General features: G+C 46.2%; 1 protein-coding gene across 1 annotated transcript in view; it reads left to right on the top strand.

The window, feature by feature from the left end:
• The window catches only part of LOC141981065 (disintegrin and metalloproteinase domain-containing protein 29-like), a 182,778-nt gene that overhangs the window by 68,609 nt on the left and 92,168 nt on the right, over positions 1–22,001 (top strand). The window contains exons 10-11 of the mRNA XM_074942871.1: positions 7,117–7,198; positions 19,154–19,311. Coding sequence (XP_074798972.1) covers positions 7,117–7,198; positions 19,154–19,311 — 240 coding nt within the window. The remainder of the gene's footprint in view (positions 1–7,116; positions 7,199–19,153; positions 19,312–22,001) is intronic.

The following is a 22,001-nucleotide window of genomic DNA, read 5'->3' as shown; positions in this document are numbered from 1 at the left end:
AAATGGGTGTTGCCATACCAACCCCTAAAACCAGCTTCTAGCCAGTGACCATGCCGCACACCTCCACCTCCCAAACTCATCCACCAAACTCCATCAGAGCCATGCCAACCCCAGCTGCCACCTGCAATGTCTATATCCCAGAAGGTCCCATGGTCACAACTCTCCCCATTCCAGCTTCCCTCTTTTCACCCAAATGCACCCCATATCGGACTGGCTGCCCCCTGGTTGCGGCAAGCCAGGCATACCACATCACGTCCCCTTCCCCGACGCTTGCCTCACACCATTTACCTACCCGCAACTCAGGTGCGTGCAGCCTCCCTCCCTTGGCATCCTATCCCATCTGCCCTGCGAGGCACCCAGCCAGCCACCCTGATGCACCAGCCTGGGCGCGCCCCCACGCCACTGGCTCCCTTCACCCCATGATACACCCACAGCCCCGCCCCACCTGTCCCTTCACTCTGCCATGGGCCCCCCACACACACCATGCAGCCCAGTCACACCGTCCCGGTGCCCCGCAACGTGCCCCCTGCCCATTCAGTAGACAAAAGAAAGTAGAGAGTTTCCTGTATGTAGATTCCTGTCACCTATATGCCTAAGTGTAAGGTGTTTTGCCTTCTCTCTTTTATGTTCTAGTTCTTTGCATGCTGATTCCCAATTGTACACATGCATGCCACATGCCCAAGTCTGGAAATTCTAACAAGCAGTTTCCTTTTTCCTCACATGCCCAGTAGACCTCCTCATGCTCCTGACCAAGGGCATAAGAGGGAGTGTGCCTCACCAGTTTCTTCTTATCGCTTTGTGGCCTGAGACAGAATTCCTATGTTCACAGATTTCTCCAGATTTTTTTTTAGGTAGAACTTGTAAATAGATTTCTAAAGTTTTTATTCTTTGTAGCTTTTATATGAGTATAGTTAGAGTTTTATATTCTTCTTAGTATAGCTTCAGAGGGGTAGCCGTGTTAGTCTGTATCAGCAAAAACAACGAGGAGTCCTTGTGGCACCTTAGAGACTAACAAATTTATTTGTGCATAAGCTTTTGTGGGCTAAAACCCACTTCATCAGATTCATGGAATAAAAAATGCAGTAGGCAGGTATATATATGTTACAGCACTTGATGTCAGCACTTGGTGTCCATTTATTCTTTTGTGTAGAGAAAAAAAAGAAGAAAAAAAGAATAAATGGACACAAATCAGACATCAAGAATTGTAACATTTAAACACCAGTAGGAGAGTGCTTCAATCTCCCTGGACACTCAATAACAGACTTTAGTGTCCATTCTTCAACAAAAAAAACCTGTCCATAAAAGTTGCATTTTTAGTAGTTATCACTGTGGCCAGGAGAGTAAGTGAGTTGGGAGCCCTCATGGCAGACCCCTCTTTTATGGATTTTCACAGGGAAAACATCTCCCATCGCCTCTAGTCTAAGTTCCTCCCCAAGATTATTTGTGAATTCCATGTCAACCAAAGTATCCTTTGACTTGTCTTTTTTCTGAAGCCCCTTGATTCTGTCAAAGAGAAAAGACTTCTTTCTCTCAATGTCAGATGTGTCTTGGTTAGTATGGAGTCAGGGCATACTCCACAAGAGCACAAAACTGCCTCTACAGCATCCCTGCAGGAAGTTCCAATACTAGACATATGCAGGGCAGCCACCTGGAGCTCCATCCACATGTTTGCTAGATATGAAATGCTGGGTGAGGCCACTGCTGCAGGTGGGACAGTGGGAACTGAAGGACTGCAAGCATCTTGGCTGCTGGCTTCCTTGCACTCCCCTCCAGTTTGAGCATTGCTTGTCCATCATCCACATGTGGAATACACCTAGGGACCAGCATTTGAAGAAGAAAGTGAGGTTACTCATCTGTAACTGGAGGTTCTTCAAGATGTGTGGTCCCTATATGAATTCTATTACCTGCCCTCCGTACCCTCTGTTTTGGATTCTGTTGGGTTCGCAGTAAGAAGAGGAACTGGAGAGGCATCAGCCTGTGCTGCTTCTTATGCCCTTGGTTGGGAGCACTAGGCGGTCTTCTGTGCATGTATAGGCCAACAGACACTGCTTGTTAGAATTTCCAGACTCGGGCGCATGGTGTGCATGCAATACCCTGTGTGTGGCATACTGATAAAGACCACACATTGTGAAGAACTTCCAGTTTACAAGTAAGAAAATTGAGATTATTTATTTTTTTAAAAATTTGCTAGTTAGTTTTGTTGTCTAGTTGTAACCAACCACCTGAAAGGAATTGTATAAGTGCTGTAAGTTATAGATTCAGAATTGGAGTTGCTGCATGGGTGAGAAACTAGGAGAAGGTCCAAAAGTTTTCATATTTCTGATTAGACAGGTTGCTGTTTATTAACAAGGATGCTTGGGCATCATGATCCAGAAGTTAGGAGTCTGTGTTTTGAAGACAGAGAAAATAAATTAAGCTGATGAAATTTTGGATTTAATTTCCTCGATTGTTTTTACTTGCTCTTTCTTAACGCCCTTCATTCCAGCTCTCTGAGGCCCATATTCAACTAACCTTTTAGCATGTGGTTAAATCCCATTGAAATCATTGGGACTTTGCTAAATTGGAACCTGAAAGTGCAGACAGCAATAGTAGGAGTATTCAGAGCCCACCAACAGCCCTATCAGCTCAAGATCAGGTACCAGAATTCTTGAAGGCAATTTCTAGAATTAAATCACTTGTCAGATATCCTGCAGCAAAGTGAAATCAGCAGCTGGAAACAAATAGATACTTTATAACGTCATATAAAAGTTCACAACCTGGGTGTATCTATATACTTTTACCAAATACTGTAAAATAAACTTCAACTCATTGCGTGATGATGGGCCTTTCTAAGCTGCCATGTTTATATAAATACTTTCATTGCACCTTTTTCTGTACTACCATAAACCAGTTAACCAGTAGTTAAGATAATTTGGGCCAAAGCATCAGATGATATAGATTGGTATAGCTCCATTAAGGCCAATTTACACCAGGTGAGGATCTGGCCCTATGTATGTGAGAATGGGACAACTGCATTCTTACATGTATATTTGTCCTCACATAACATAAATGACTTATTGAGAGCAAGAAGACAACCTTCACGTGGTGTTAAGTGTTTTGTGTTTTGTGCAAATTCACTATCATACAAATCCACTGGAGTTCGCATTACCAACCTCCTACTGAAAGTAGCAATGATTAGATTTCCTTAAACTGCCCTTTTCAGAACTAAAAAAGAACAATTGGACCAGTCCTCCAAATATATCAACTTAATGTAGAAGGGATTTCCAGGAAAAAAGTGGATTACCTCTCAAGGACTCTCAAAGACCATCATATTGACATTGTGGCCCTTCAAGAAACACATATGAAAGAAGACGACAAAGCTGCCAGACATAAAAATCTATGGCTATACCAAAATCACTGCTGTCAACCATCCAAAATATGGGCTAGGAGTGTACACATGGAATGGATTAGAGGATGTAGAAGTTTTGGAAGAATCATCGACTAGCAGAAGAGAGATCAGCATGGTTAGAGTCAGGGATATCATTATAGTAAACATATACAAGCCACGTAACATAATGTGGCCTGATCTCATCTTCTCTTCCCTTCCTCATCCGGCCATCTACATAGGCAATTTTAACAGCCATCACAAAGACTGAGGATACTGCTCAAATAACATAGCCAGGGAACAGAGCACAGAATGGGCCTCCCTCAAAGACCTCCACCTGCTCTATGATCCGAAGCAATCCATATCTTTTCTGTCTGCAAGTTAGACAATGGATCACAACCCTGAACTGTGTTTTGTGACCCATAACAGCACAGGCATCCCACTGGCCACAATAACCATCTTGAGTCACTTCCTGCATAGCCAACATCACCCAGTTATCCTCCAGTTAAGCCTGAAAGTGCCTCTTCTGCAGTCGGTGCCAAAGCTGTGTTGGAATTTCCATAAGGCTGACTGGCCCACCTACACTTCAGAAACAGAACATTGGATCCCATGGCTCGAACTGATACCTAAAAACTATGGCCATTTTACAAACATCCTAAAATTGACCACAAAGAAGTACATCCCATGCGGCCACCACAAGGCTTTCACCCCTTGCTGGACAAAATCTGAGTCTCTACTGAGGAAATAGGAAAGGAGCATGTGACGGAAGCTGCCCCTCACTGGCTGGCAAAGGGTTAATAGCAGCCCTTGGAGCATCTGCGCAGAACCCAGCCAATCAGAGGAAGGCTTAGAAGCAGCCAGTCAGAGCTAGGCTGGGTCCTATAACAAGGGCTGCAGGGCAGAGAGGAGCTCAGTCTCTCCCTGGAGCTTGAGGGAGAAGGACTGGCTACATGTAGAGAGAAGTACTTGGGACAGAGCAGTGCTGGGCAGGGTCAGGAGAGCAAGTGGAGCTCCGGCCTGGCTAACTCGCAGACTGTGGCCTTGATACAGAGACTGAGTAAGTGCTGGGGCTACGGGGAAGTGGCCCAGGGAAAGCAGGTAGCGGCAGATGTGAAGGAGAGGCAGTGAGTGGCTACCAGATTGGGGCCCAGAGTACTGGGTGGGCCTGTCCCCCCCACTTTGCCCCACTGGCCGCTGAGGGAAGTGACCAGCCAAAGGACTCCAGTTTGCCCCTGAGCCAGGGGCTGGACTAGAGTCTGCAGTTCACCACTGCAGCGAGAGGCCGGGCGAAGGACTGCTGGTTCCCGCTAAGCGGGGAGACAACAGAGTTGGAGCACATGGTCAGGGAGTGACGTGGGTCCCCACAGACAGTGGAGACAGTGGAGAAGCAGTGACAGAGAGTGAGACAGCACAAGAGGAGGGCGCTCTGCTGATGGACAGAGCTAATTCCCAGAGCAACCAGCAGGAGGTGCCAGGGTGGTGAGCATAACGTATTACAGCAGCAACCCAGATAAAGCCACTGCGCTGCTTCAGTCCTTGAATTCGGTACTCCTGGAAATGTGGGAAGAGATTGTTGAATCTTGATTTCACCCATTTGAGCTACAAGGGCTCTTTTGTGGCAACTTGGAGGATCCCATCCAGTAATGCTACACCTAGCAAAGGTAACTGAAAATGCTGTCACCTCTCATCTTCTTTCTAACAGCAAGATGCCAACAGTGCTGAGGCTAGATTATGCGCCAGGAGGTCCAGCAGCAATTCCGTAGAAACCTTCACCAATGCCTGGAGGAATCTCCACTCTCCTCTGCATACTCTGTTGCAGAGATCAATATTGTGCTATCAGAAACCAAAAGCTGGAAAGCTAATGAGATTGATGGCATTCCTCCAGAGTTTCTCAAGAACATGGGGAGATATTGATGGGAATGGCTGGCAGTGCTTTTTATTGCTGTGCATAGAACCAGAGAAGTGCCAACAAGCTGGCAACAGGCAACAGTGTTTGCCTACTGAAGCCTGGGAAACTCCCAGAGGATGCAGCCAGCTACCACCTCATCTCTCTCCTTTCAACCATCAGCAAGCTCATGGAATGGGTGCTGCTCCGCCATCAGTCTGACATTCTCGAAGACATCCTCCCAGTGGAGCAGGCAGGATTTTGCCTGAAGAGGAACTGCTGTGACCAAGTGGCATCACTTACCAGCCACATTGACAGGATTCCAACGTAAATTGAAGATGGGGATTGCCCTTGTTGATTTGTACTTGGTATACGACACCATCTTGAGACAGGGCCTCCTCCTCAAGATCTCCCATGTAATTCACTGCTAGCAAACAATCCATCTCTTGGTGGCAATAACTAGGGACTGTCGCTTTGAGGTACACCTTAATGGCCACATCAGCAGACGAAGAGCTTTTAACTCAGGCATCCTTTCAGGGCTCCATCATGGCCCCAATACTTCTTAATCTATGTGCCATGGATATACCAACCAGAGAGTTGAGGAAATGTGTACATGTGGATGACATTGTCCTACCTACTTAGCACACAAGCCTCCATGCCATCAGCTGCACCCTAATCCAAGATCTTAGTACAATGGCTAATTATTTCCAACGCTGGAAACTTAGGCCTAACCCGAAAAAAAACATGATGATTACTTTCCATCTGAACAATAAAATGGCTAATACCAAACTTGATGTGCAGTTCTGAGGTGAGAATGTCGGCCATGAGGCTAACCCAAAGTATCTCAGCATTACACTGGACCAGAGTTTGACCTTCCAACAAGATTTTGAGAACACCCACGTTAAGGTCAGGTCTCATGTCACCCTTATCAGGAAAATGGCCAGAACATCCTGGGGCTCCAATCTATAGATCCTGTGAACTGCAACAATTGCCTTTGTATATTCTGCTGCTGAATAGTGTGCACCAGTATGGTCTCACAGCATTCACACTAAACTCCTTAATACCCAATTCAGTAATGCCATGTGCATAGTGTTAGGGATGCTCAAATCAACTCCAGCTGATTGGCTCCCGTTCATATCACATATCCAGCCTCCACAGATTAGAAGAGCTGCCCAGACATCTCGCTTTCTCAACCATGTCAATGCAAACAGGATCCCTTTGCACGATGATCTACACAACCTGCCAAAGACAAGATTAAAATCTCACAACCCTCTATGGAACCGCTTCAAGTCTCTTACACTTAACTTCAACACTGAGGCTCAATGGAGAGCCACGTGGAGTGTTTTGGTGGCTCAAAACAAACAGCTCATCGTCGACCCTGCCAAGGAACCACTGGGTTTTGACTAATGTTGGAAAAACTGGTGCAGATTGAATCGCATCAGGACATCTCATGGGAGATGTGGACAAACCCTCTAAATGTAAAATGAGGCAAACACCGGTATGCAACATCGTGCTGGCTATCAAACGTAGATATAGATTTGTAATTGCTGCTACCAAGGCATATGGAAGAAGAAGAAGTGACTTATCTTTTAATACAGTCACTAGTCCCAGCAGAAGACACTTCAGCAAAGATGTTTCCAGTTGGTTCTGATGGGGCAGACTTTGGCTTGTAGGTAATTCTGGATAGGTGGACATTCATGTTATGAGAAGACTTATTTACAAGTGAGAGCATAATGTTTTCTTATAGATCTAAATACGGATCTTATATTTCACTCTTTTATTTATACTGAATTTATTTACAGCTATAAAGAACAGTTTAATATCAAATGCAATTCTGTATTTACATTTACTTTATTTTGTATTTTAGGGGTGGAAAATATCCAGGGATTGATGGATATTCATATGGAGACTATCTGTGCACTGGTACTCCCTCAGTAGCTACTGTCAAAGTATGTGAAATATAGTCTACAGTGTATATACACTTCAAAAATTGATATTTTAATTAATATAAATATTTTCTCCAGTAACATTACCCTAATAATTGATTGTTTCATAGCATTTAAGTCTAGAACTATTAGATCATCTAGACTGACATCCTGTATATCACAGGGCATTAAATTTCACCCAGTTATCCCTAGATAAAGCCCAATGACTTTAGTCAGACCTAAGCCTTTCAGTCCTTAGATGACTAAACTGTTGTGTGCCACAGCAGAGAACAGAAGAGACCAAGGTGCCACCAGGGCTCCTGCAATGGCAGGGAATTGACTAGGTGAGCTATGCCTAGATGATTCCAGCATGTCATCCATGTCCCATACTGCAGAAGAAGGAGGAAAAACCCCAACGTCCCTGCCAAACAGATCTGGGGGAAATCCCTTCCTTAAAATCTGGTGATCAGTTGAACCCTGAGGGTATGAACAAGGCATACCAGCCAGTCATCTAAGAAGGAGGACTCCCTGCACCTCCTCAAAGTCCTAGTCCACCCATCCACTGTCTCATCTCCAGCTGTGGGTAATTGAATACACTCTGATGGGTCAGAGGAAGGTGGGGAAAAAAACCCAGGGTACATTTGATAAATTGTGCATTTGGGGAGCAGGGGAAATCCTTCCTGACCCCTGCAAACACCTGAAACCCTGAAGCATTCAATTTGATTATATTCCTTGTACTAATGCAGAGCTGCAAGTGTTATGAGCATGTTGAGGGCAATGCAAAGCTTTCTGTTCTCCATGGCTCATGAAGAGAGGTAATGAACAGGGGATTCATAGATTCCCAGAAGTCACTCAGGAGGGACCACTATGACTGTCCAGCCAACCACCCACACACAAAGGCCATAGAATTTCTCCCAGAATCTTGATTAAAGCATATCTTTTAGAAAGATACCTAATCGCTATGAATTTGCATCTTATTTCGAGGTTCAATTTGTCTAACTTTAACTTCCAGCCATTGGATCTTGTTATGGCTTTGTCAGCAAGACTGAAACTCCCCCCTCTTTATCAGATATCTGGTCCATGTGTAAAAAGCTATACACAGCAATCAAGTTGCCTCTCAACCATCTCTTTAATAAGATGAATAAATTGAGCTCCTTAAGCCTCGTGTCATAAAACTTGTTCTTCTTTAAATGCTTGCTCATATTCATTCCTCCATGTTAGGTGTATGCGTGCCATCTGCACAATCACTGGAGATTTTTTCCTCAGTGGTATCCGTCGGGCTGGCTCTAATGCCCTTTGGCACTGAGCACTCGTGCCGATAGGGACCCAGTTGGTTCTGCATCCTCTCAGTTCCTTCTTACCTCCTATGACGGTTGCTGGAACAGCTCCTCTTGCTTACTGGTTTCGCTATCCCGGTTCTTTATTTTCTCAGTTTGGACTGTTGTAGATTAATTTTATATATAGTTAGTGAACACTTCTTGCCCTGTTAGCAGATTTTTGTCTGCTCCCGGTACTGGGGCATGCCTCGGTCCGCAGGTGTCAAGCTCTGTGCCTCCTGTAGCAAGCCCATGCTTGTGAGTGACCCACACTCCATTTGTCTGAAGTGCCTGGGAGACTCATATCAGGGACCGCTGACAGATCTGTGTTAGGATATAGATATTCAGGCCTGTCTGCAAAAGCCTGTACTTTAAGAATTTAGGGGTATTCTTATCACTTGGCTAGTTCTAGAGGTATAAAAGAAAGAATCAAAATCACTGTCTGCTGGTGTAAGGGCCTTCTCTTACTGTGACAGTTTGAGGCCCTGTTCTTAGGCTAAGGCCTTTGGCTAAGCAGCAGAGGCAGCCATAAGCCAGGAAGCGAACAGTCACATCCTCACATTCCAAACTAGTCACATTGAAAGAAGGTGCTATTGGGCTGTTAGGAATACAATCCTGTCCTGAATACAATCCTGTCCTGATAATTCCTATCACCTCCAGAGAAAGGGAAGTGCCTAGAAAATGTAAAAGGAAACTTAGTTTGATAGCATCCTGTCTGGCAAGAACTCACTTATCAATAGCTGGGATGTGAAATCCTCACTTCTGTATTGTTTTGTCATTAGAGTTCCAACTTTGCTATTGTTTGTCTGTATAATCTCTGTCTGGTTCTGTGATTGTTTCTGTCTGCTGTATAATTAATTTTGCTGGGTGTAATCTAATTAAGGTGGTGGGATATAATTGGTTAGCTAATCATGTTACAATATGTTAGGATTGGTTAGTTAAATTTCAGTAGAATGATTGGTTAAGGTATAGCTAAGAATATTACTATATAAATTAGGGGCAAACAGGAAGTAAGTTGGGATTCGAAAATAAGGAAAAAGGAACTTGTATTTAAGCTTGCTGGAAGTTCACCCCAATAAACATCGAATTGTTTGCACCTTCGGACTTCGGGTATTGTTGCTCTCTGTTCGTGCGAGAAGGACCAGGGAAGTGGGAGAGTGAAGGAATAAGCTCTCTAACAATCTGTCAGGACTTCAAGCTCTGTATGAAGAAGGACATGGAGGCCAGGTTGAAGTTCCTCCTGATGGAGGCGGCACTCCATCCCTAATCAGAGCTGAGCCAGTCTGACTTGGCACCCAGTATCTCAGCATTGGTGCGGAGTGCTCCTTCTGACATGAGAATCTCTGCACTGTTCTTCGCTGGTACCAAAGAAAAAACGTAAGAAGTAGCTGGCAGAGAGGGGACATTCTCAGACTCTGGAGAAATCCAAGCACGTAGAGTGCCATGGAGTATGACCTGAGTCTGGCCAGTCCTCTGCCCCCACTCTGAGGGCGGCACCATCAACTCCACCTCATAGGCAAGTTCCACTGAGTCCAGTCCTGGACCATCCTGTGATGGGTTGGATCACAGAAACCCCCTTGGGGCTGCCAACTGATGTGCCACGGCTACTTCTGCCCCTGCTTTCCCTGCCAGCTTGGGACTCCAGAGCCCTGTTTTGTTGAGCCAGACACGTCAGTCTGCTCCAACACAGACCCAGAGTCTGAACCACGTGCCCTAAATCTGCAGACTTAACTGAAAGCAGCTTAAAAAATGTTCCTATCTTTAACACTCAGATGTCCAACTCCCAAAGGGGTCCAAACCCCAAAGAAATCCATTTTACCATCTATAACGCTTATACAGGGTAAATTCATAAATTGTTCACCCTCTATAACACTGATAGAAAGATATGCACAGCTGTTCCCCCCTCCCCCTAGGTATTAATACATACTCTGGGTTAATTAATAAGTAAAAAGTGATTTTATTAGATACAGAAAGTAGGATTTAAGTGGTTCCAAATAGTAACAGACAGAACAAAGTGAATTACCAAGCAAAATAAAATAGAACATGCAAATCTATGTCTAAGAAAACTGAATACAGATAAAAACCTCACCCAGTAAGCTTCCTTTTACAGACTAATCTCCTTCTACTGTGGGTCCAACAATCACTCACACCCCCTGTAGTTACTGTCCTTTGTTCCAGTTTCTTTCAGGTATCCTTGGGGGTGGAGAGGCTATTTCTTGAGCAAGCTGAAGACAAAATGGAGGGGTCTCCCCAGAGTTTACATAGACTTTCTCTGGTGGGTAGACACTCCCTCACTCCCCCTGTGTAGAATCCCAGCTACAATATGGAGTTTTGGAGTCACATGGGCAAGTCACATATCCATGCATGACTCAGAACTTACATGTAGCAGCCATGGGTCACATGCTATCTTAAACGTCCTCAGGTAGACTTCTTATGTGGATTGAAGTGTTCCAAGATCCATTGTTCCTTGATTGCTTCTTGTCTGGGCACTTAATTTGCACAATCCTTTCTCAAGAAGCTGACCAAATGCTTTACAAAGGCTACTTAAAAATCAAGCCAGTACACAGCCAATATTCATAACTTTGAATACAAAAATGATACATGCATACAAATAGGATTAATAGATTCAGTAGGTCATAACCTTTACAGAGATATGTTATGTGGTATATGTAGCATAAAACATATTCCAGTTATGTCATATATACATTCATGAGCATATTCCTATAAAGCCTTATGGGTGCACCGTCACACATCCCTTGGCACTGGAGGAGCAATGCGACACCAGCAAGATTGTGGTACCATCTATTCTGGAGGCATTTGTTGCAGCCAGGGACCTGCTGGCACTTTCGGTACCACCATTGCCAGTGGTACAAGAGTTGGTGGTGTTGGTACCGGGCAGCAGAAAGGAGCCTGTGGCCCTGGGCTCCCATTCGGTACAGCCACCTCAGTACCATCTAGGTGGAAACTGTCCTTGCTTGTGTCAACCCAGGTATTCCCACCTCAGCACCATTCCCCAGCACCGATGGATACCTCCCTTCCATGTTCCCCAGAGGAAGGCTCATCATCATACTTGGAGGTAGAATTGTTTTCCCACTCGAGGAACTGCTGTCAGTTCCCCACTGGGCAGCCTGACCAGTCGATGGACCTGGGCGCAGGGGTGTTGCTGAGTACTTGGCACAATGAGCAGTGGCTTATGCAGATACAACAGCCATTTTGGAACCTCTGGGGTTTTCCCCCTATGCAAGGGCCCTCTTTCAGACACTCTTACTCTGTAGTCTCGGAAGGAAGAATGCCCCCATCCTACAACCAGCACGTGACCCGGACTCCAGTACCAAGCCTTAGGACCTAGATTTCTGGGACCCAGTCAGTGCAGAAAAAGAGGAGCAGGACCCCCTTCCAATATAGGCCTCTTCTTTCTCTTCCCTGGATGAGGCAGTGTCTGGGATGCCTGTATCCTCCCCTCATGACGACTTTGCAGCTGACCAGGAGCTGAAAGTGGAGGTAGTCAAAGAATCCTCCCATAGCCTGTATGATATGGCCCATTGAAAGTGACCTTCCCTCTCACTGAGGCCATTATGGTACCAGTTAAAGCCTTGTGGCAAACCATGTCCTCCCTACCTCCCACTGCAAAAAGTGCTGAAAAGAAGTACTTTCTTCCCACCCAAGTCTATGAGTACTTGTACTCTCAGCCCCCTCCAGGATTCCTGATGGTCTTGGCAGCCAATGATAAGGACAGACAGGGACAGCAAGGAGTGACTCCCAAAGCAAAGGACATAAAGAGACTAGACCTGTTTGGAAGAAAGGTTTATTCTACAGGAGGTCTACAGCTCCACAGCTCCAACCAGCAGGCGTTGCTGGGGAGATACAGTTTTAATGTTTGGAAGTTGATGATGAGATTGAAAGACTGTCTTCCCTACAAGTCCAGATAGGAGTTCACTGATTTGGTGGAGGAAGGGAAGTCTGTGGCCAGTGCCTCCCCACAGGCCACCGTTTTTGGAGGCTGGATCCCTGGCTTCTGCAGTGCTCATGCATATTGTGACAGGGTCAGCCCAGATGGCTACAGAAGAGTGATAGAAGGCAGATATATTAGTCCCAGATTAAGTAGATCCCTTTTCCCTAGGTAAGGTAACGGGCAGTTCCAAAACAAGCACAAACTTGCTGGAACCATTTAAGGCAGGCAGGCTAATCGGGACACCTGGAGCCAATTAAGAAGAAGCTGCTAGAATCAGTTAGGACAGGTTTCAGAGTAACAGTCGTGTTAGTCTGTATTCGCAAAAAGAAAAAGGAGTACTTGTGGCACCTTAGAGACTAACCAATTTATTTGAGCATAAGCTTTCGTGAGCTACAGCTCACTTCATCATCACTTCATAGGACAGGCTGGCTAATCAGGGCACCTGGGTTTAAAAAGGACCTCACTTCAGTTAGGGAGAGACGCGTAAGGAGCTGGGAGTGAGAGGACGTGCTGCTGGAGGACTGAGGAGTACAAGCATTATCAGACACCAGGAGGAAGGTCCTGTGGTGAGGATAAAGAAGGTGTTGGGAGGAGACATTGGGGGAGTAGCCCAGGGAGTGGTAGCTGTCACACAGCTGTTCCAGGAGGCACTCTAGACAGCTGCATTCCACAGGGCCCTGGGCTGGAACCCCGAGTAGAGGGCAGGCCCGGGTTCCCCCCAAACCTCCCAACTCCTGGTCAGACACAGGAGGAGTTGACCTGGACTGTGGGTTCCACCAGAGGGGAAGGTCTCTGGGCCTTTCCCCGACCTACATGGTGGATCAGCAGAGACTGCGGGGGTTGTTCTTTTTTTCCCCATGCTGGTCAGTGATGAGGTTATCTGACTGAACGGCAGATTTGAGCCACGAAAGTAGCCAAACTGAGGGCTGCCGTGAATCTCTGAGGTGAGCAAATCCGCCAATAAGCAAAGGACCCACCAAGGTAGAGGAGGAACTTTATCACAATATATATTCTGGGCTCCAGGCCTTGGGTCTGGAGGTCTAACAGTCCATGCTGAACTTTCCATTTGAATGCACTTTGCTCTTCTCCAGACAAATGGATGTGAAGTTTTACAGCCTGAAAGTTTCTAGAGCCACCCTCAAGTCCCTAGGTCTATATGCCCCAGTGCCTTCAAGGAAACACTTCAGGCCTCAACAACCAGTCCACTTTTCAGCTCTGCTACCATGCCAGGACCTGTTTAAGATGCGAAACAAGGTTATAAATGCAGACATTTGCCCCTGTCCACTTCAGCCTCACTACTGGGCCATCACAGATACTTGGGAGGCCCCAAGCAGGACTTTTGATGTGGCACCTGAGGACATTATACCAGTTTCTGTACCATATCTGTCCACCTTTTGTTTTCAGACCGTCTCTCCTGCTTCAGCCTAGTGTAGTCCCTCATCACCTCGGACCACTGGGTACTGAGTATGGTGGAAGAAGGTTGCACTCTTTAGTTTATTTCCACCCCTCCCTGACACCCCCCTTCCCCACCCCTGTTCAGGAACCCTTCTCACAAGCAGCTTTGAGCCCAGGAGGTGCAACCCCTTTTCCGGGTAGGGACCGTGGAGGACGTACCTCAGAGCTTGAGAGGGAAAGAATTTTACTGCCATTATTTCCTAATCCCAAAGGCCACAGGGGTCTCAGACCTATCCTAGACCTGTGTTTCCTCAGCAGTTATCTCAAGAAATGGAAGTTCTGCATAGTCTCCCTGGCCTCTATTATTCCCTCCCTGAGTGCAGGGAACTGGTACATTGCCCTCAACTTAAAAGCCACCTATTTTCACATCTCTGTATTTCAGGATCACAGAAGATTTGTCAGGTTCTTTGTGAACCAAACCCAATACCAGTTCCCTGTCATCCCTTTCGGCCTGTTGGCAGCCCTTCAGGTACTCACAAAATGCATGGCAATAGTGGTGGCCTTCCTCAGAAGGCAAGGGGTGTTAGTCTACCCTTACCTTGACAACTGGCAGATCATGGGCTCATCCGAGGCCCAGATGAGAGCCAGCATCCATCTGGTCCAATCTATGTTCCAAGCACAGGGACTGCTGACAAATGAGCAGAAGTCAACACTCATCCCCATTCAGGGGACAGAGTTTATAGGTGTGGTGCTTGATTGCACCTGGATTAGAGCCTTCCTCCCAGAGGCTTGCTTCCAGGCAATGTCATCCCTAATATAGCAGGTCAAGGCCCACCCCATCATGACAGCCCATTTCTGCCTCATACAATTGGGTCATATGGCTGCGTGCACATACATGGTACAACACACGAAACTGCATCTTAGACCTCTTTAAGCATGGCTGGCCTTAGCATACTCACCAAACCATCATGATTTGGATTCAGTGCTTACAATTCCCACCAAGGTTCTCACCTCTCTAGATTGGTGGAGGGACCCCTGGAGGTTGGCTTTGGTATTCCCTTCATCAGTCCCCAATCCTCACTATCCCCAATCTTGGATACATCTAAGCTAGGTTGGGGGACTCAGCTTGAGCACCTCAGGACTCAACATCTGTGGTCCCAGGAGATGTTCTCCTTGCATATAAATGTCAGGGAGCTCAGAGCAGTCCATCTAGCATGCCAAGTGTTTTTACTCCATATCGCAGGCAAGGCTGTGCAAGTCGCCAAGAACAACACAGAAGCCATGTTTTACATCGACATGCATGGAGGGGCACACTCTTCCCCCCTGTGAAAAGAGGCTATTCACTTGTGGGAATTCTGAGGGAAGCATTCGATCCACCTTGTAGCTTCTCACCTTCTGGGATCCTGGATCAATGTGGCAGATCCCCTCAGCAGACCTTACTTCTCTCACTATGAGTGGTTCCTTTGTCCCAGTATAGCCATGACCATCTTCTAGTCGTGGGGGACTCCCCTCATAGACCTGTTCTCAACCAAGCAGAACAGGAAGTGTCAGCTGTTTTGCTGTCTATGTGGGCAGAGCCTGGGCTTGTTCTCAAATGCCTTCATGCTCCCTTGGAAAAGCACCTGTTCTATGCATTTCCTCCCATTTATCTCATGAACAAAGTCTTACTCAAAGTCAAGCAGGGTAGACTATAGGTTATTTTTAAAGCCCCATGCCATCACTCGTTCACCACGTTATTGCACCTGTCAGTAGCAACCCTGATGATGCTTCCTCCCCTCCCAGACCTGATCTCACAATATCACAGCTGGTTGCTCCACCCAAACCTCAAGGCCCTCCACCTGACTGCAGGGAAACTTCGTGGTTAAACCCAATGGAGGTGGTCTGTTTGGTGCAAGTTCACCAGGTATTGCAAGATAGTAGGAAACCATCTACTAGAGCAAATTATCTTGCCAAGTGAAAGCGTTTCTCCATGTGGTAATTCCAGTGAGGCCTCTCACCTGCTAGGTCACTTCTCCAGTCCGTGCTGGAGTATCTGCTTCATCTGAAACAGCAGGGCCTAGACATTTCATCCATTTAGGAACACCTACCATCCATTTATACTTTCCACCCTCCAGTGGATGGTATGTCGGGTTTTGCTTCACAAAATGTCCATTCGCTTCCTCAAGGACTCAGAGAGACTATACCACAGATTTGCGAATCCATTCCACCGTGGAACCTAAATCTTGTCCTGTCCAGACTCACAGGCCCTCCCTTTGAGTAACTGGCACCATGCCCTTTGTAATACCTCTACTGGAAGGTTGACTTCCTGGTACCAATTACTTCGGCAAGGAGGGTCTGGTTGATCCAGAGCTCTAATGTCAGAACCCCCATATGCGGTGTTCTTTAAGGACAAGGTGCAAGTTCACCTTTTCCCCATGTTCCTCCTTAAGGTGGATTCACAGTTCCATAGTAATCAGACTATCTTCATGTCAGTATTCTTCCTGAAATCACATAGGAATAGGGAGGAGCAGCATCTCCACATGCAGGATGTTAGAGGTGCCCTGGCCTTCTATATCAAAAGGACCAAATGGTTCTGTCAGTCCACGCAGCCCTTTGTGGCAATAGCAAATGGGATGAAAGGCCTGCCAATTTCGGCCCAAAGAATTTCATCCTGGATCATGTCTTGCATTTACATGTAATATGAGCAGGTGGATGCCCCAACTCCTGCCATCATGACTGCCCACTCAACCAGAGCTCAAGCTTCCTCAGTGGCATTTCTGGATATTTCTAGAGTGGCAGCTTGGTCATCGGTGCATAGTTTTTCATCCCATTATGCCATCACCCAGCAGGCTAGAGATGATGCTGGGTTTGGTAGAGCAGTCTTGCAATCCGCATATCTATCAACTCTGAGCCCACATCCTAAGGTACCACTTGTGAGTCACCTAATATGGCATGGGAATGAGCAAGCACTCAAGAAAGAAAAAACGGTTATTAATCTTTCTGTAACTGTTGTTCTTCAAGATATTTCACTCATGTCCATTCCACAACGCACTACCCTGCCCCTTGCTCAGAGTTAGCCAGCAAGAAGGAACTGAGAAGGTGCAGAGCCGGCCAGGCCCCTCATATGTACACATGAGCGCATGACACCAGAAGGCATTAGAGCTGGCCCAACAGATACCACTGAGGGAAAAATCTCCATCGACTGTGCACGTGGTGCACGCACACCTAATGTGGAATGGACATGAGCATCACATCTCGAAGAACAACAGTTGCAGAAAGGTTAGTATCTGTTTTTTTTCCAGCCCCGGATCATTTTTGTGGCCCTCCACAAAAGTCCACAAAACACTCTCCAGTGTTTCCACAGCTTTCTTGAAGTGTGGAACCAGAACTGGACACAATATTCTAGTAGCAGTCTTACCAATGCTGTGTACAGAGGCAAGACCACTTTCCTACTTGTATTTGATATTCCTCTTTTCCTATGTTCAAGGATTGTGTTAGCCCTTTTTGCCAGAGCATGCACTGACCGTTCACATTGAGGCAATTAGCTTTGATGATCCCCAAGTCCTTATAATCACTGCTTTCCAAGATGGTGTCTTCCATCCTGTATGCATAGCATGCATTTTGTTCATCTTTCTCAGATGTGCTATCTTACATTTGCCTGTATTAAAACTCATTTTGTTGGACTACGATCATTTAATCATGTGGTTCAGATCTATTTGTAACAGTAGTCTGTCTCCCTCATTATTTACTTCCCCAACAATATCTCGTCTGCAAACTTTATCAGCCAAGGTATCGTATCATCATTGTGATGGGGTGTACAGGCCCTGAGGCCCCCTGCTGGAGACCTTGTGGTCCTGCCACCCCACATCCCAGAAAGGAGCAGGGGAGTTGAAACCTCCAAGTGGCATAGAGAGGCTGCAGGGAAGCAGCCAACCTGGACCTAGACAGCCCATGTAAAAGGAGCTGCAGTAACAGAGTTAGTCAGTTGCTGCCTGGAGCCAGAGGAGGGAGAACAGTGCTTCTGGCTGGTTGAAGGAACTGCAATACCAGGGACAGAGCAGTTACTGGCAGGGACTGGGGGAGGAAGAAGCAGCACCTGGCTGGCTGCTGGGACTCAAGAAAGACTTCAGCCTGAGCTAAGGGTGAAGGAAAGGTACTGGGAGTCCATGGAGAAGTGGCCCAGGGAAACGCAGCAATTAGTACCGGGACGCAACAGGTGGCTGCTACTTCTAGGGTCCCTGAGTTGGGACCCAGAGTAGCGGGCAGGCCCAGGTCCCCCCCCCCCCCCGAAGAGGGTCAGTAATTATGAAAATGTGATACACCCTGGAAGGGGATCGAATGAACTGAATTGAAAGTGACTCAGCTGGAGATCTATTTTCCCAGTTGATACACCCACAGCTTAGTGGTTTTGTTATAAAGCTTTGTAGGGAACATTGTGCCACTTGATCATTTTTACAAGTAAATATCCAGGTACTCTCCAAAGTGAGGGGAATTTAAACAATATTTTCTGCCTTAGTCCTTACTCTCACCAGTATGAAGTCAAGAATCCAATTGGTCTGTATCCTGTGCAGTTATTTAGAAATATTAAAAAATGTGGACTCCCTACAACCAAGATATGGAAGCAATAGATGAAAGTTATTTACCTACTCTTATCTTATCTGAAATTGATATCAGTGATCCATTATGACTAAGTTCTTTCTGCTAATCTTCCAAACATAGGGTCTCCATTTTCCCTCTCCCCCATTACCTACATGAATGGTGAAAAATTGGAAGTGGTTTAGATGAGGTATAAGAATGATTCAGTCTGAAAAACCTGCTTTAAGGTGAGAGACTTAAAAAGTTCAATCTATTTGTCTTATCAAAGAGAAGAATCTGAAACTGGATGAATTTGGATGGGAGATAAGGCACAGTGAAGTTAATTAACCTTTACAAAAGCTTGCTAAGTGTTATGGTGGATTCTTCATCACATGGAGTCTTTAAATCAGGAATTGATGTCCCTATAAAAGAAATGCTTTAGCACAATCAGAAGTTCTGGATTTGATGTAGGAATTATTGGGTAAAATTCTATGGCTTGGGAACCTTGGCAGAACTAGACATATCACTTGTGAGTGGTTCATTTTTTCCCACCTCTTAAAATGATCTCAGAGGGCAGTGTAAAGAAATTATTCCTTCACCCTGAAAGTTCTCTTGTGGGATTCTGCAGTGTTCTAGATACATGTTTGCAAATGATATTATCCAGTGTGTTCATGCAGTCACACAACACTTAAAATTTGGCTTTTTTATGTTCATATGTAAGTCATAACGCCTTGTCTTGGTATTTTGTCTAACTGTGTACAGGCAAGATCTAGATCAGTGCTTTATGATGCAATCAGTGTTGCACATGAGATGGGCCATTCTCTTGGCTTCCCTCATGATAATACTAAGAGAAATACAGCTAGAGGCTGTGTTTGCAAATGCCCTGGAGGAGGAAAATGCGTGATGTGGTCATATGCCTCGTGAGTAATGCTCGATTTTAAAGTTTATAATACAATAATTATGTCTTTTGATTAGCTCATTGTAAAGAAGTCACCTACATTTTTTCTCCCAGATGGTGGGATGGTTATTTACACTGGGTGGCTCCAGCACAGGCCCCAGTTCCTTCAGTTTTGCAAGGAGGCCCTGCCCTTTGTGGGGCTCCTTGAGTCTTTCTGGATGGTGGAATCAAAAGGAAAATTAAGTACCCCAATGGACTCGAGAGTTTCCCCTTCCCGGGGCCCCTCATGGGGGGAAAGAAGGTCCACAGTGCTGCCAACAATACAGGACTTGTGTAGTGGGTTTTAAGAAATCTCTTGGGCTGGGCTGCTGAGTCAGGCTTACTCTGTCCAGCTTACCATGGGTGTTTGCTATACTGCCCACAGGTTGGGGATAAGATGTCCTGGATGAGAGTTCCCCTTGTGACTCCAGGAGTCACTCCAGCAGCCTCCTGCTTAGGGTAATCTTCCTCCTTCCCCTCCAACTGACTGCAGTTTCTCCATTTCAAAGACCTCCTCCCTACCATATATTATTGACAAGACCAGCAGTGTGGGGCTAGCCCTTCCCCCACGGCATCTCTGGCACCTTCCTCATCAGTGTACACCCTATCACAGTCACTGGAGAATTAGGAGATTGTGGTTTTATTTGTATGAACTGGTTGCCCCTGGTGCACATGAGACAGGATGGTCCTTCATCTACATTGCATATTATATAGGAGGCACAGAATACCAGTTGAAAATGTTCTCATGTTCAGTCACTATCTCTTTTGCCCTTCCTTTTGACATGGATATTAGGCTTCCTGCCTTTGAAGAATCAATTAAATTCAGAAGTCTTTTCTGACTTGTATATGTGATATTTTTCCTTTGTTTTTTTTTTGTCTCTCTCTCTCTCTCTTTTGGCTCCTTATTCCACATTTGACCTGATATCAATTGCTTTGGATTAGTTTGGAGTTCAGGTTGAAACCCAAGAATACTAAGGGATTGTGGGCCCTACTCTCCTTTTACTGGCCTGTAGCACTTCGCAGCAGTGGTTCTCCTTCAAGTTATTGCAGATGTATACATTCCATTGTAGGTTTATGTGTGACCAGTGAACAAGAGTTGAAGATTGTTGCAATCATTACCACTGGGATTGCAAATGTGTGCTGTGTCCTTGTGCTCATATCTGAAGGGTATAAAGGACAATGCTTCTCCAACTCTCTCTCAGTTCCTTCTCTCTGGTTGTGATGGATTTGGAGCGCCCTGTGTTCCTTCAAGCTCTGGTTCTTTCAGCTCTCTTTCTCATCTATTGTTACTTGCAAATAGTTAGGCAGCAGAGGTGAAAGTAAGCTGGTACGGCGTATCGGCAAGAGCCAGTATGCCGTGCGGGACCGGACTGGCTTCCCCAGGCTGGTGCTTTAAAGCACCCCCGGGGCTCCCCGCAGTGGCCAGAGCCCCCGGGCCCTTTAAAGTGCCACCTGAGCCCCGCTGCCGGAGCCCTGGGGTAGTGGCGGCAGGGCTCCGGCAGTGATTTAAAGGGCCCGGAGCTCCACTGCGGTAGCAGTGGCCAGATCCAAGGGCCCTTTAAATCGCCCCTGAGTCCTGGGGCTCCCAGCTGCCTCTGCAGCTGGTAGCTCTGGGGGTGATTTAAAGGCCCCAGGGCTCCCAGCCTCAGCCAGCGCCCTGGGGCCTTTAAATCTTGATTTAAAGGGCCTGCCTCTTCCGGTCGAGGCCATGCCTCTTCCGGTCGAGGCTACGACCCCTGTTCAGGACTCCGGAGTACCAGTAAGTCCTTTAAGTTACTTTTACCCCTGTTAGACAGTCACTAACATAAATAGATTAAGTATTTGTTAAATGTTAGTTCTTCTTTGAGTGATTGCACCTGTGCATTCCACTCTTGGTATGTGCATATCCCCGTTCACAGTTGCCAGAAATTTTTTCCCTTCGTGGTACCCATCAGGGTGGCTTGAGTGCCCTCTGTTGCTGTGCAACGGTGTCACGGGTACAAAAGACTCACCCAACCCTCCAGTTCCATCTCACCCCCTGTGACAGTCACTGGAACTGCTCTTTTTGCATTTGAAAGTTCTCCCAGTTAACTATGTTCTCTTGTTTTGTAAATAATTAGTGTTAAGGTTATTAGTGTTTAGTTAGTTAGATTTTTTTTTTACCATCTCAGGATTTCAGTCAACTCCCAGTACCCAGGGATGCCTTGATCACCCAGCTTCAAGCCCTGTGTTTCCTGCAATAAGGCTATGCCCATGAGCGACCTGCACTGAACTTGCTTGAAGTGCCTTGAGGAAGCTTATATCATAGAGTGTTGCCAAATGTGTAGATTTTAAGCCACACATGAAGAAAGATCATGAAGCCAGGCTAAAGTTTGTACTCATGGAAGAGTTCTCGAGATCTCCATCTGAACCAGCTTAGTCAGACTCAGCACCGAGTGCCTCGATGTCAGTAAGGAGTGCATCTCCTGCCATACCTGAGTACTGACACTGCTCGCATTCCCCAGTGGCTAAGAAGAGGCATAAGAAGCAGATGGCCGAAAGGGAGAGATCTCTGGCACTGAAGTCTGCTAGGCATGGGGATAAGAGTAGACTGCAGTCCAAGCCCAAGTACTCTTCTGAGACTGCAGAATAATACACTGTTGACTTCAGTGCCTAGGCAGTTTTCATCTAGTCCAGAGACAGAAGGAGCTCCTT

The sequence above is a fragment of the Natator depressus genome, chromosome 1, assembly GCF_965152275.1.
Source record: "Natator depressus isolate rNatDep1 chromosome 1, rNatDep2.hap1, whole genome shotgun sequence".
Classification (NCBI taxonomy): Eukaryota; Metazoa; Chordata; order Testudines; family Cheloniidae; genus Natator; species Natator depressus.
The sequence above is the reverse complement of the archived record's forward strand: the minus strand, read 5'-3'. Positions and strand labels throughout refer to the sequence as shown.